At 35.7% G+C, this 16,172-nt stretch overlaps 1 protein-coding gene across 1 annotated transcript in view; it reads right to left on the reverse strand.

Annotated features, from left to right (window-relative positions):
• The window catches only part of MYCBP2 (MYC binding protein 2), a 273,159-nt gene that overhangs the window by 109,611 nt on the left and 147,376 nt on the right, over positions 1-16,172 (reverse strand). Inside the window, exons 35-42 of the mRNA XM_060129458.1 lie at positions 15,029-15,235; positions 14,027-14,158; positions 12,213-12,391; positions 9,397-9,539; positions 7,848-7,948; positions 6,934-7,152; positions 1,141-1,366; positions 68-186 (exon numbers count right to left, since the gene is read on the reverse strand). Coding sequence (XP_059985441.1) covers positions 68-186; positions 1,141-1,366; positions 6,934-7,152; positions 7,848-7,948; positions 9,397-9,539; positions 12,213-12,391; positions 14,027-14,158; positions 15,029-15,235 — 1,326 coding nt within the window. The remainder of the gene's footprint in view (positions 1-67; positions 187-1,140; positions 1,367-6,933; positions 7,153-7,847; positions 7,949-9,396; positions 9,540-12,212; positions 12,392-14,026; positions 14,159-15,028; positions 15,236-16,172) is intronic.

Below are 16,172 nucleotides of genomic sequence, written 5' to 3' on the forward strand. Positions count from 1 at the left end.
TTAAGTCAACAGCAGCCCTTAGAAACACAATCTTCCTTAACAGAATGAGAAGATAATTCATCCTCACCTCATCAGGTCCAGGGCTAAACTCATATCCAATTGCAAAACATTTGAAACCATAGAAAGAAGCTTTGTCATCTTTCACATAATCTGATGCAGTCTCCAGTGAAAAAAGGGCCTCATTTCCTAAGAAAAAAGCTAACATTGAGTTCAAAATCTGAAACAACTTTATCAAAATTTCCTTACTTTTATCTATCTCAAGATAGGTAGCAATACAAATCAGGTACTAAAAAAACCAAGTCCTTTTTTTGGGTCCCTATATCTAATTGAACAAAGCTGTGCTTAAAAAGGACAGTATAAACAATAGAACCATGCCAGTTGTTTGTTTTCTTTATGATCTAATTCTCCTTAATCACATGTCTTAAGTTACACACAAGTGATAACTGTCAATTATCCGTCAATTACTAAGGTGACCTAGGTTAGCCTCTTCTGTTTCAGAGTGAGCAATCCTCTCTAGGCTAAAATCTGGCTTTGTCTGATTTTTCCACAAACAAACAAGGCAGCTCAGACTAGAAGAAAGAAGTTTCTAAATTCAAATTGGCTATTAGTTTGAGAGATCACAAGAGTAGTTATGGTTAATTGGTTAAAAAAAACAACAGACTGTAATAGCAAAAGTGCCTCCACCCACCCGGCCACATACACCCTCAAGCTCGAAAACAATAACTTCACATAACTCAGTGGGTTCGGTGGTTCACCAGTTCTCTTGAAAGGAAGAAGTCCTTGGTAACTTCTCAAATTTTAGCACTTACTGGGAAAATAAAATACCTGATCCACTTTTTCTATAGTTTGGCCCCAACTATACAGAGAGCCACTGCTCAGTATTAACTCTCTGCTTTTGTCAAGCTAATCTCTTCTCACAAGATCCTCAAAACATTCTCTTTCCTAAAACTTGGTCATGTTATGCCCCATGCCCAGAGAGTCTTCTTTACTACCCAACTGCAATCCAGATACAGAGCAGGTCTTGAAGAAATTCTTCTAAAAATTAAATAAACATTTTCAATGATGTATCCTTACTAAACATAATTATCATAAATGCATATAGTTTACCATATAAAACAAAAAAGAAAAAAAATAACTTACCTGGCAACACTAAAACCATGGTAGGCCACCCAGAGGATCCTGAAAATTTCTTTAATTCTATCCAGGAATTAAGATTTTCATGAACAGATGTCAATTTTGGTCCATATCCTGAATTCTGAACAGTTCTGACAGGAATCAACAAGCGGAGGACATCTTCTGACTGTGCAGTACCACACTGAGGGTCAAACTCGATTGTCATCCACCGTACACACTCTGGGAATGTCACCTGAGGTCAACAGGCAAAAAGTCACTCGCACAAGATGAATCAGATTTTAGCATTTTGTCTAGTTTAGAAACAGGACATCATACTGTAAAGATGATGCCTTCAACATACTGTAAAATAAGTTTTAAGTAAGGAATTAAATGATCAGAAATCAAGGTATTAATGGTCAGTATCAATTGTCTCGACTCCTCACTTGAAATATCTATTGCTTTCTATCTAATATTTGCATTAATGTTTTTAAGTACACACTGATATCATTAGAAAAACAATTACAAAGCTGCTTAATTTCCATAAACATTCAGCTATCTGACTTTCCTCTGGAAGAGTTTATATAATAAATTTTCCACTTCAGTCAGTATGCATTTAAGGAATGTAAGTCGGTAACTCACAATATAATTTGATAGGTAAAATATAAAGATACATTGATGGAAATTAATAAATCATTAACATGTAAGGTTTTAGTCACTTTTAAGTTATCTACCATTCATAGTATCCATTACAAGTGTTTCTTTTCATTAACAAAAAAACTTTGTAACTTCATATATTATGAGAATAAATATAAATACACACACACTTATACACTTGATAAAAGCCTAGATTTTTATATTTTCCTAACCTGAAATTTTACTGTATATATGAGATTATGATGGCACATAATTATATATATTTTTAAGGCCACTTTTAAGCTTCTGTCACCATTATGGTAGAAGGAATGCTGTAATGGTAGTCAAATTACAGCTAAGTAGGACCATGTCAAGTAGTAAACTATGAACTGGTTGCAGGACATGATATAAACCTTAAGAAATTTCCTAAATATTATATTAATCTAAAAAAAAATTACATCGGACGATGGCAAATATTTTTAGTAGAGGATTTTTTACAATCTCTATTTAAATAAAAAGCTCAACTTTATTCATAATAACATAAACATAAATTAAAACTAAACTGAGACACCATTTTCCCACCATTCCTTCCATTATATTGGCAAAAGGCCCAAAATTTAACCACAAACTCTTTTGGGGAGGCTGAGAGAAAACAAGCATTCTCATACATTGTTGGTGGGACACAAAAAGACATAACTTCTGTGACTTCCCTGGTGGTGCAGTGTGTGGGACTTCACACTCCCAGTGCAGGGGGCCCAGGGTTCGATCCCTGGTCGGGGAGCTGGATCCCGCATGCATGCTGCAACTAGGAGTTTGCATGCCACAACTAAGGAGCCTGCCTGCTGCAACTAGGACCCCGAGTAACCAAATAAATAAACAAAATACTAAAAAAAAAAAAAGAGAGACATAACTTCTATGGAAGGGAACTGTCAACATCTAGCAAAGCTACATATGCATTCACCCTCTGAATCAGCAATCCCAGATCTACTGAGCACAAGGCTCCTCATTCTATATTTGTTAACTCAGCCATCCCACTTCTAGGAGTTTACTTTGAAGAAATGCTTCTAACAATATGGAAACAAAAAAAAACAAACAAAAAACTCTAAACACAGGCACAAAGTTATTCATTGCAAAAAAATGAAAACACCCCAGATGCTCACCACATAAGATTGGCTGAATAAACTATGATAGGTCTTTACAGTGGAGAACTATGAGGCTGTAAAAAAGGAATGAGGATGGTCTCTTTAAATGGATACGGAGAGATTTCTATACACAGTGTTAAATTTAAAAAGCAAAGTACGAAGTAGTATACATAGTGTGCTACCTTTTAAAAATAAAGATGGAAAATAATACTACAACTAAATCAATCTACCTATCGTTCTGATTTTTTCCAAAAAAGAACGCAGGAAGGATACACCAGGATACTTACTGGAGTAAGTGAGAAGCTGAGAAGGAAAAAGACTTATAATTCTGAGTATGTTGTTTTGTATAATTTTATTTCTGGAGCCATATTAATATTTCACATATTTTAAAAGTAAAATTAAATCAACTAGGATAGGAAAAAGACTCATAAAAATTAAGTACAAATAAAAAAATAATCCTAACTTTACATTAAACTGATCACATACCCACTTACACATATACATAAAATGAACTACCCCAAGCAACGTCTGAATGAAGTACTTTGATTATCCTAATGTCAGTGGGATTAACAAAAGACAAAATTTTTGCAAAGAAACTGTTAATTTTATACAGTATTCAATATTATTATTATTCACAGTGGCATACGTAAATGAAAAGGGTATAAAGAAAAGACCTCAGTGGTGTTGACTAGAACTAAGAAGAAGTGCTCAAAATCTGATGAAAACACAGAAAAAGGACACAGAATCCAGCTTGAACCAATTTTCCCTGGACAAATCAATTAAAATTTGAGCATCAAACTGAATGACAGCAAAGGATTATAACACTGAGCAAAAGAGAGAATCTTTGAGTCCATATTGATATAAACACATAAAATAAATAAATAAATAAATTTTTAAAGGGGAAGGGATGGGAAAATTCTCCTTTACAACAGAACACCAGCTGGGAGGAATAATAGAATTAGAAAGCCACCGTCTTTATAGTAATGAATGATTTGGGTAAGAATAACCAATGGATACTAAAATTTGTTGAAAGGCCGTATATATATATATATATATATATATATATATATATATATATATATATATTTTTTTTTTTTTTCTTTTTCCGGTACGCGGGCCTCTCACTGTTGTGGCCTCTCCCGTTGCTCCGGACGTGCAGGCTCAGCGGCCATGGCTCATGGGCCCAGCCGCTCCGTGGCATGTGGGATCCTCCCAGACCGGGGCACGAACCCACGTCCCCTGCATCGGCAGGCGGACTCCCAACCACTGCGCCACCAGGGAAGCCCGAGACAGTATTTTTTACACAGTCTCTAACCCATAGATATCTACCCATAGACACTTTCAAAGGGAATAAAAGATTTTTTTTGGTGGAGCTATCACCTTAATCAAGTGACTAAGTACTTCCTGATGGGATGCACTGAGGAGAACAGGACATCGCTTACGTGGTGTTGCCACCCAAAACGCACAACGTGAATCTAATCATTAAAAAAAAATCAATTACATCCAAATAAAAAGGATATTTTTACAAAACCACTGATTGTGTTCTTCAAAAATGCCAATGTCATAAAAGACGAAGGAAGGCTGAGGAACTACTGCAGATTAAAAGAGATCAAAGAGGCCTGACAACTAAATGCAATGTTTGAACCTGATAGGATCCCGGTCTGGGTTTAAAAAGATTCTATGAACACCATTGTTGGGAAAAAATGGCTTATAACATGATATACTACTACTCTTTATTGTGGTAATAACCCTGTTTCAATGTTAAATTTCCTAAATTCCACTGGTACATTAGGGTTATACAGAGAACTTCACTGTTCTTAGGAACAAGGTGAGGGTTCATGATGTTTGCAACCGGCTCTTAAATGGTCTGACAATAATAAATATAGATAAATAAAACAATCATGGCAAAATGTTAACTAACAAAGCCAAGTGAAGGGCATATGGGGGTGTTCACTGCACAAATCTTATTACTTTTTTATACAGGCTTGAAATTCTTCGAAATAAAAAGTTGAGAAACATGAGGAATGAATACACACACACATCTGCATCTGTATTTGTGTGTCTATGCTTACATTAAAAGAAATAATGGAAGGCTAAACTATAAAATTATAATAATATGAAATGTTACCTGAGAAGAAGACATGACAGGGAAGAAGGGAACAGAATGAGGGGACAGAGATAAAAGCTAGATTTCTTTGAATACACTTTGTTTTACAGATTTGACTTAAAACTATGTAACTGAACTATTATCAAACAAAACTTAAAAAGCAATTCCTAAAAATCTAGAATGAAATAAAATAAATGATGCCAAATGTACATCCAATTAGCGGCATAATCACAGAGAGAGGGATTATTCCAATTTACTTTAAAACACAGTAGTTGACCATACCCACTTACTTTGAAAACATGGTCATTTCTCTGTACTTCCTAGTTGGGAATATGCCCAAAAGACAAAACACACACACACACACACACACACACACACACACACACACACACAAAGAGTGAATGAATAATTAAGTGATTTTCTAATTCTAACATTCCCAGTGCCATCGAGAACAGGAACTTTTGGTTTACGAGAAAGGAGATTCAGGTGTAACATCCTGTTGTCCTTATTTTGAATGAGTATCATCAGTACAAACTCATGAGGTATTTTATCTTTAAAAAAATACGTATACACGTAGATGTGTCTGTTCATAAATACACCCACATACATAAATATATATACAAATAATATATGCCTGTGTATATAAATACGTGTGTGTTTATGTGTGAGTGTATGTACTAGTTCTATACACTATAAATACCTAGAAACAATGACAGCCCAGGAGAAATGAGCATTCCCAGTGCTATATTTTTGGCTTTTAAAGACTCATTACCATTTAAAGGAATCACGGCACTTTGAAAAAATGGTGAGTTTCAGATTTGAGGCAGGAAATGTGTAAGCTCTTATAACATCTTATACCAGAGCCTGTAACATCTTATAACATCTTACACCAGTGAGTGAGGATGTTATGAATGACTACAAGGGGTGTGTCTAAAGGACTCAGGAGTCAAGCTGAAGAGGATCCTATCAAAAAAACACATGATCCAGTTTCTTAAATAAAATTCAAGGAAACAAAAAAGAGAGAGATGGAGGGGGATCAACAGATTAAAAGAGACTTAAGAGACATAACCAATCACAATGTATGAATCTTATTTGGATTCTAATTCAAACAGCTTAAAATGTGCACATTTGATAACCTAAAGGAATTATTCGTTCTTTTAAGTGTGATAATAACATGGTTATTTTTTACAGGTCCTTACATTTTGAGATACATAATGAAAAATCCATGAATGTGAATGGGACAAAGAGGGTGAGGAATAAATGAAAGAGGTCTGACCAAGAGTTGATAACAGCTGAATCTGGGATGATGGAGAAAAGGGGTAAACTGTACTAGGCTGACCTTTCATATGTTTACCATATTCTACAATAAAAAGCTGAATATTTTACAAGCACATAAAACTTAAAACTTATAATTAATTTAAGTGGACAAATTTTCTTGCTCTCCCTTAATTTAAGTGATACAATTTAGAAAGCAAGGAATAGGATTTTGGATACTCTATAATAACAACATTATACTTATAAATATTTGATAGGTACATTTTAACATTATGTATAGTATTTTAAATCCTACACTGGGTATGTAAATTTTTAGAGCTCAGGCTGTGGTACAAATAGTATCAGTTCAAAAAAAGTGGTTTTTAAATTTTAATGCTGATATCCACTATTACAATATATAACTGGCAGTTGAGCACTACACACGCCCTGTACTTACAAAAAGGTATGAGAACAACTTTCCTAAACCCTATAAAACTATACTCTTTAACAGTAAAGACTGTCTTAAACCCTGGTGTGTATCTGACAGTGTCTAACCACCTGCTGATTCTCTTTATTTACATATAGAAGTTATACTTGAACAGAGACCAAGTATCCTTTGAGATATCAGTATAGAACATCAAATCAAGTTTTAAGTTTAAACTGTCCCTAGGAACTGGTGCCCACCTTGTAGTGCATCACACATGCAGGCTTATAAGGGTGCTCGCTCTCTATGACAGCATAGTGATTAGAGGTTGTACAGGCAGAGAGGCCTTGTTCAGGCTGGTTTCCTGTGGTGCTATCTGTTGACTGATTAGGATTGAATGCAGGGGGTGCATACTTCTGATTCAGAATGGCAACTGAAGGAAGCAACTGTTGGACAAGGCCAAAGACTTCTACAGCCACCTAGTATAAAAAAAAAATGATTAAATGAGATAAGTGTGAAAGTTGCTTTAAAAAGATTAATTACTATAATTGTTGGTTATACTTATTAATCGGAATTTCTATTTAGAGTTTCTTCTAGCTAAGTTTTCATTCAAAGAGAAATCTGTTCTATGGAAAGAAAAAAAAAGACTTATCTTAAATTTATCTTAGATGTTACATATAGCCTAGTCCATATTTTTAAACCATTCTGCCTTTTTGGGACCTGCAGTAAACTAGGTTTTACTCAAATTTAATTATGCCAAAGAATCAGTAGTTTATAATTTCTTCCATGTCTCGAATATTTCACAATTTTACAACACTCCTAACCTTTAACATTGTTATTTTTATTCAAAATGGAGATTTGGCATCGACATTATAACTTTTAAAGATCTCAGTGAATTTAAGCTTTCCTTACATATCATATTCTAAAATATATTTCCTATTCCCAAGTTCTTCAAATGTAAAGCCAATAAGTAAGCACGGTAATCCAGTAAACAATACTAAGATCAGAGAATTAGTTATTTAACTAATAACTTCTACCATTTACATGTCTACCTGCTTTGTTACCTGTAACCCAGATGCCTCAAATATTGAAGTATTTTTAAAGGAAAGATATAAAGTCTAAATAAAATTATATTTACAAAAAAGATTCAAAGTTAGAGAATTAAATCACACACCTTGGGAATAGCAGCAGCTACTGGTCCTATGTAGGCTATAATAAGGGGAAGCAGCATGGAAAACAGACTGGAAGAGCTAAGCAGTTCTGGAATGTCATCAGCTAAAAAAGGCATTAAAACTATAGTTAGAAGGTAATTTCATTGTAATGTATATATGCTGTACTAAGCCTGTATTCTAGTCTCTTGAGTAAAATTATAGTTGACATTGATTGAGTGCTTATAAAGGACCTGGCACTACTCTAAGGGCTTTACATACATTATCTCAATTAATCCTTACAATAAGGTACTTTTATTATCGCCCCTTTTAGAAGTGGAAACCAAGGCACACGGTGTTTAAGTATATTATCCAAAATCATACACCTGTAAAATGACAGAGCCAGAATTAGAACTTAGGGTAACAGTCATGATTTTAAACCACTAATCTTGGTGCAACACATAGCTATATTTCTGTCATTAGGCAAACTACGTAATCTTTGTGTGCAGGTTACTCATCTGTAAGACAGGATAACAATACTTCCCTCACTGGATGTTGTGATGATCCAGTGAGTTAATACATGTAAAATGCTTAGAACAATGCCTGCACATATTAAGTACTCCAAAAATGTTTGCTGTTATTAGCTATATTGCCTTCTATTTTTTCCAAGGAAAAAGCACTTTGCTGATGAACATTTTAATTATTTCTCCATGAACATGGTGCTGGGAAGATAAGTTGAATCTACGTTATGAAGACCTTTATATTGAAGGCCAATTATTTCCAAATACTTGTTTCTAGATCTGCTGTTGCATCAGAGTAGGCTGGGCAATAGTTTCTTAGTTCACCCTAACCCTAGTTTGGATGGACCAAATATTCTTTATTTTCAGCAAGCTTCTCAGGTGATTCTGATGTGCAACTACATTTAGGAACAAATGTTATAGCTAACAGTAATGTTTTTGTAAATGTAACTCTGCTGCCAGTGTGGAAGATGAGTAGATAACTAGATGGGGAGTGGGGGAAAGGTGGCAGGGAGATTATTAGGATGTTATCAACCCATGAAAAAGAGGACATGTGCTTGAACCATGGCAACTTGAACTATGGGAGAACAGATAGAGAGGAGAATACAAACTGGAGAACTTCCAGTGGAAGAATTTACAGAACTCAAATGAGACAACTGAATCTGGGGAGATGTTTGGGATTACCCAGACCTTTGGATGAATGGTGATACTATTGCTAGAAATAGAACACAGAGAAAGAAAAACAGGCCTAAAGGAGAAAACAAAATGTTTTTTTGACTACTGAAAGAAGCAAAGACTCAGTTTAACCAAGAGTTTTTCTCTTAATGGGCTAAGAAAACTACAGTGTAAAATCATTACTTCTGAACATTCTAAAAAATTCTGCATTGGTGTATGGAGTATGGCTGATCCCCAATTAATGTACGTATATGTGTAGATCTATAATGAATAAAACCTTCTGGGATTCTACAAGATGGTTCTTCTTCAGTAGCTCTGTGCATAAGCTGGGGAATAAAGAATCTAAAATATGACTATTAAGGAAGTAAAAGAGAAGTCTTACCATCCACGGCAAGAGCTCTGTGCAAGAGGTCTTTTGCAGCTCGAACAACAGTGCTTACCACAGAGAGAGCTCTGCTACAGTTTTTATCTTCTTCATTGGCTTTACTCAGAAGTTGAGATTGTAAATCTCCATCGAATTCACTCCTGTAACATAAGTAACACATGAGATCATTTTACATGGCGGGTAAAACACGATCTAACTCTAGGAATCATATCTGGATCACAGCTCATTTAAGTTAAAAAAGTTCCAGTTAAAAAAAGTAAATATAGAGCTATACAGTTTTAAGGAGTAATAGGGCTTCAAAGAAAAATAAAGCCAGATAAGGGCACAAAGTTATTTTAAATAAGATCATGATGGAACTGCTTTTTAAACAAAGCCTGAATTGTGTTAAAAAAGATCTGAGCTGAGAGAAGAGTATTCAGGCAAAAAGAACAGTAAGATAAAAGTTCAGACAGGAACAAGATGGGTGAATGAAGACAGAATGTCTTCATTCTATTCCTTGAACTCACCCATCTTGTGAGTTCCTTGAACTGGAATGAAAGGAGAAAGAGTGTGTGCGACTAGAATGAAAGGAGAGTGAAGGGTGACAGGTGGGCAAGGTAAATAGGAGTCAGATCACATGAGGTTTAAACACCACAGTAAAGACTTTACATTTTACCCTGGAATGGGAAGGGGAAGCTATGAGGGGAATGTGAGCAAGGGCAGAACTTGATACAATTTACATTTCTCTAAGATCACTCTGGCTGTGCGGTGGAGGACAGACTGTAGGAGAGCAGCAGTGAAAGGAGGGAGACTTGTTTGGAAGCTATTTCCTCTAAGATCCAGTTATCCAGGTAGCTACCCAGGTTGGCGTGATGGTTTGGGCTAGACTGTTAATTATGGGAGCGGTAGAAAAGGTCAGATGTAGGACATTTTAAAAGTACGGCTGCCAAGACTTACTGACGTAAAGTGTGAGGGAAAGAGGGATGTCAAGAATGCCCCCAAGGTGTTTGCTGTACCTGTACCTGTGGGTGGGGAGGAGGACTGTGGACTAGTACCACTAAGGCGTCTATTAGCCAACCGTAAAGAGGACGTGTGTATGGTACAGTGGTTAAAGGTGGGTCATCTGGAGTCCAATTTCCTGCCTACAAACCCCAGGACCATAATTTACTATGAGTGAGACTTCAGGCAGGTTGTGGAGCCGCTCTAGGGCTCAGTTCCCTCATCTGTAAAGGAGGGATAGGAAACTGCCCACCTCACAGGGGTTCCTGTGAGGACTGACTGAGCTAAGACAAGGAATGCCCTCAGAGCACCGCGTGGCATAAAGGAAGTGCTCAGTACATAGGAACTCTCATCACCATCTCCATTACTGTCACTCAGATGAAGATATCAGAGGGACCTGGATATTCATTCCAGGGCTCAGAGGAGATGGAAGCTAGAGATATAAACTTGGGAGCCATCAGAGTAGCATGGTTTTAATGGTCAAGTGATTTTAATCTTTTAAAACTTAATTAATTAAAATTTAAAGCTGGGCTTCCCTGGTGGCGCAGTGGTTGAGAGTCCGCCTACCGATGCAGGGGACATGGGTTCGTGCTCCGGTCTGGGAAGATCCCACATGCCACGGAGCGGCTGGGCCCGTGAGCCATGACCACTGAGCCCGCGCGTCCAGAGCCTGTGCTCCGCAATGGGAGCGGCCACAACAGTGAGAGGCCCGCGTACCGCAAAAAAAAAAAAAAAAAATTAAAGCTGAAGATATTTAAACCTTGGTGGAAAATATTAAAATATCAAAAACACTGTATTTTGTGTAAGATATAAAGTCTGGACAGCAGATGTTTTTAAGGGGCTCTCCAGCTTTTCGAAACATATAACTCTTCTTTTGTGTCTGATATGGCTTCCAATCTACTTTTTGAGAAAGCGAATAATGTACTGTTTACTGTGGGGCTGTGTAACAGAAAAGGCTTTTCATTAGGGTAAAAAGATTAGAAAGCTTTTGTATCTCAGCAGCAACATGCCACTATGTAGCTATTTAATGCCTACTATTTCTATTCTATTTTACATGGAGAAAGAAAGCAGATCATCTACATCTAGGGAAAAACATTTTGTGCCTAGGCAGTGTCCTCTTGACTGTTTACGAAGGAAACAGAGGAAGCAGTAAGCCTCTGAAAGTGATATGCAACTTCAGTGATTTGATGTCAAGTCAGGTTGAGGACCAACGTGGTGAATGGAACTCACTACTACCTACGATTCCAGCTAAGTTGCTAAAAGAAAAATTCAGACTCAGTGAGAAATGTATATTTAAAAGTGTATTTTTTAACTCAAAATTGTTGTAATTCTTTGTTTTCCACTGTTTACCTAAGGAATGGCTTTAGTTAAAAATATTAGAAATACATCATTATATATTCTAGGGCTCCAAGGACTAGATTCACAGACACCAAAATATTTTGCAGACTGGATAACTGGTTCAAGGTAACAACAGTACTTTGGTAGAGATGATTTGATCATTAACTTTTGGTATTTAAAAAAAATGAATAAATTCCATTAAAATTAGAAAATGCAGACCACAAAACTATAAGAGTGACAACAAACACATATGCCCAAGCACATATGCCCAGTATATAAATATTTCAAAGATATTAAAGAAATGACAAAGAACATTTTAAAGTAAACACTGAATTTACATATGAAAATGAGATCTTTTTATACAAATTAGCAAGTGCAATGAAGATACGCTGTATAATTCAATTATCACTGCCCATTTAGCGTTTTGTACCTTGGTAGTAAATTGCACATGTTCTACCACTGTAGAATAGCTCCCTGATCTCTATACACACACCCACCTGTAGTAGAGGATCTGTGGAATCTGTCCTCTGGTTTGATTTGTGCCATTACTACTCAAGCTGCACGTGCTGAATGTAAACGTCACGCCATCAGGGCACTGAACCGTGGTCATTCCTCCATCTCCGTTTGCTGTGCGGCTTCCATAGTTCCTCAAGCGCACAGCATATTTAACATTTTCCTTCATGATAAAGATGTAAGGCATGTTTATATTTATTCATAATGTACAGAGGATATATAAAACGAGCTCTAGCAGCAAACTGGGCAAATACAGTTGAGCCTTGAGCATCAGAGGTTTCAACTGCCTGGGTTTACTTACACGGGATTTTTTCCAACAGTAGATATTACGGTACTACCCGACCCGAGGTTGGATGAATCCACACATGCGGAACCAGTATAGGGAGGTATAAAAAGGGCTGACTATAAGTTATACTTGGATTTTCCACTGTGAGGAGGGTCAGCACCCCTAACCTCCACGTTGTTCCGGGGTTAATTGTATAATGAATCTGTTATATTTATAGACAATTTGGTTAAATGAGTTTTTTTTAACGAATCAAACAGGGTGATGACTAACACTTATTGATGTTTATTATTTAACAGAAACTGTCCTGAGTACTTTCTGTAATTTACTTTAATTAAATTAATCCTTAAAATGACCTCATAAGGTAAGTGCCATTATTATCCCTATTTTACAGATGAGGACTCTGTGGCACAGAGAAGTTAAGTAACTTGCCCAAAGTCACACAGCTAGTAAGTGATGAAACTAGGATTTAAATACAGGCAGTGGGGCTCTAGCTCTTGCCTCTAGTTTTTAAACACACTGTAAAAAATATTACCCATAATAAAAGATTTTAAATACATGAATTAATATTTTCCTTTGATGAGTTTAACTTTTGAAAAAGTTTTAAATATGGGAAATAATAATGGTGAATCCATTATATTTTTATTTTAAGAGAGACATTCAGAGACAGAAATAGACAGGCAGACAGACATGGAAAAAAAATATCCATAAGAAAAAGTTCTCCCAAACAAGATTCACTGTATATAGAAAATGTGAGACATAGATACTGGCACCTAATGATCCATGACATAAACTTCATAATGATGGGTTTCTTTTTGTTTTTTTTTTGGTATCATTTATGCTTTTGATGAAGTAACTGATGAACTTACCTCATCCAAAGTTCTGCTGTCTAATAAAAATTATTATAGCTGGATTCAGAATTACTCTATTAATTATTACTTTAATGTTTGTAAGTAAAATTTGTTTTGCTAAATAGTTATTTTCTGCGAGACAGTCAAGTTATATAAAATAATAATAACCTTAATAGTTATTTAATACGATCTGTTAAGACCACTGGCTCTTTACATGAGTTTTGGCACAACAGGAGAAGAAAAACAGGAACTAATATTTATTGAGTTTCTAATATATTGTGCTAGACATTGAGGCAAGTACCTTATTCCATTCCTTAGTTTAATCTGAGCAACACTACAATGGAGGTATTATCCCTCCCGATGTACAAATCATTTGCCTCAGAGGGGCAAATGATGACATATCCAATGTCTTAGAGCTAATATTTGGAAAAGTAGGTATCTGAAGCTGGGTTTGTTTGACTCCAGAACCTATGGATACTTTCCTCTATACCAGACTTGAAGAGATCTTTTGCAAAAATAGAATATAATACAGTACAGTATCAGGAATACAGTTGGTACTCTAGAAACATTTAAAGGACCACATATAGGAATACTTTTCACTATTTTTTAAGTAAACTCATAATAATACATCCTATTTACAAAAGAAACATACTGTTAAAATTACCTTTAAAGGAACAACTTTATCAAGTCTGATTTCAGCTATATCACTGGGTGAATCATCTGTTGTATAAGTTCCTTTGACTAATTCTAGAGATGTCCATCTGTGAGAATGAGTTGAATCCCCTGCATGTTCACTCTAATTAAAACAAAACAAAACCCACATGCTCTTAATTTCATTAAATGAACAATTTTGACTTATCAATGGCTGTTTTTAAGAGTTTATTTCCTTGCATATAAAATTATCCATTAGCATTTATCCATATGTACTAAAGAAAACAGTTTTGGTCCTCTAGAACTATTCATTTTTATCTGATTTCCTGAGACATCTACAAATTATATCATATAAATAGGCTTTTTCATCTGTCTTAAAATGATTCCCCCTTCTTCATAAGGATGCTATATCTAATTATAGAGCTTAGTGAAGTAAGGAAATAATTCAAATTAATTGCTCAAAAGAAGCAAAATACAGATATAATGTTATTTACCAGCAAATGATTTATATGCTACCTGTCTGTCTCACTTTAATAAAACTTTGTAAAACTCAAGTACTTAAAAAAATTTATAGTGGATACAGCAAGATACTGCTAACTCAGTCAGCACCGCTATCTTTACTAAGAATCATCCACTGGCACTCTGACAAAATTGCTTAATCACTGGTACGGGTAATAATACCAGTCTGAATATTGTTCTTGTTTTCTGAAATACTACAATAGCAAAAAAAACTACTCAAGATTTATAGTCAGAGGCTTAGCTATATAATTTCTAGTTTTTTCATTTAAAATCCTCCCAGGAAGTGCAAAAAACATGAGGCAGGAGAGATCCAAAATGGCACATGAGCAATCATGTAGAATCGCTCCCTTTCAATTTCTCTAACGTTGTCCATCTACGACTAATCTGCTAAGCCCTCGAGGATGTGGACCACTGTACTGTACTGTACATCATAATGATGATATGTCCTGACACACAACGCACACAGCAAGAGGAACACTGTAAGAGTGGTACTCACATCATCAACCAACACCTCTAATTCATATTCATGAATTCCACCTCCTCCATAGACAGAAAAACCAACCACAACTATTCCAGGTTTGTCTACTGAAAAACAGATTGCATCTGGGGACCCATTCCCAGTGTTCCAACTTCTCCCCTGACTTGTCTTTGTGAATCGGTTAGCACTGGCTTTAACGGAGTGGAGAGAATTAAGCCCATCAACCTGTGAACAACAAAAGCAACTACATCAGTAGTCTGGACCTGAGCGTTACTAATATACCTTTAACAAAACTATCCAAAGGTTTCTAGGAAGTTCAGTGAAATAACCTACCTTTAACAAGAGGGTTTAAACCTTCCTACAGGTACATTCCAATAAGAGATTAACGAAGAATAAAATCAGATTTTATTACTCTACATTCACAAATCAGTATCATGTAACAGTATATTTTTTTAGTCATATTAAACTATACTTTTCACTTAATTTATGTCAGAACTATAAACTTGTAAGTTATCACAGTCATAACATATGCATGAATTATCATTCACTTTGCAAAGAGATACCAAAAATTTCATCAATATTTTATAGACCAATAGTTTTCAAACTATGCTACACATAGAACACTAGGAATCCTGGACAGATGGATATTCAAGGCAGGCAGACTCAAGGTTCCCCTCTTCAGTCAGACCACCCTTCCTCTTATTTGTGAGTTTTCAAGCTAAGACGTCATTGCAGAAAATGTTCTGTGCCTTAAGTCTGAATATCGCTAATGTATACTATGATACCTTGGCAGTCAATATGTGAAAACACACACACACACACACACACACACACACACACACCTGTACAACATCATTAATTACAGACTTTGATTAGAGAGGATCAGAGCACTTATTTTGGTTTGAAACTATCTTTTTAATTATAGAGCCTGCTTCTTATCTAAGTTGGCTGCAGAAGTCTGAAAGACCTACAAGGGTTAAAAATTGAAGTGTATGATTCTAGCAAGAATGACAAACTCCTCTGAGAAAAAAAAAATGTGGATATCTAAGACAGGACCTTTAGAAACTCCCAAGGTTGTATATTAGGCACTTGCAATTTTGGGCATTCCTTTTCATTAGAAAAGTAAGTTCACAGGGTATTACTACATAGCAAATTTCTGACG

This window comes from Lagenorhynchus albirostris, chromosome 18 (assembly GCF_949774975.1).
Source record: "Lagenorhynchus albirostris chromosome 18, mLagAlb1.1, whole genome shotgun sequence".
NCBI classification, from domain to species: Eukaryota; Metazoa; Chordata; class Mammalia; order Artiodactyla; family Delphinidae; genus Lagenorhynchus; species Lagenorhynchus albirostris.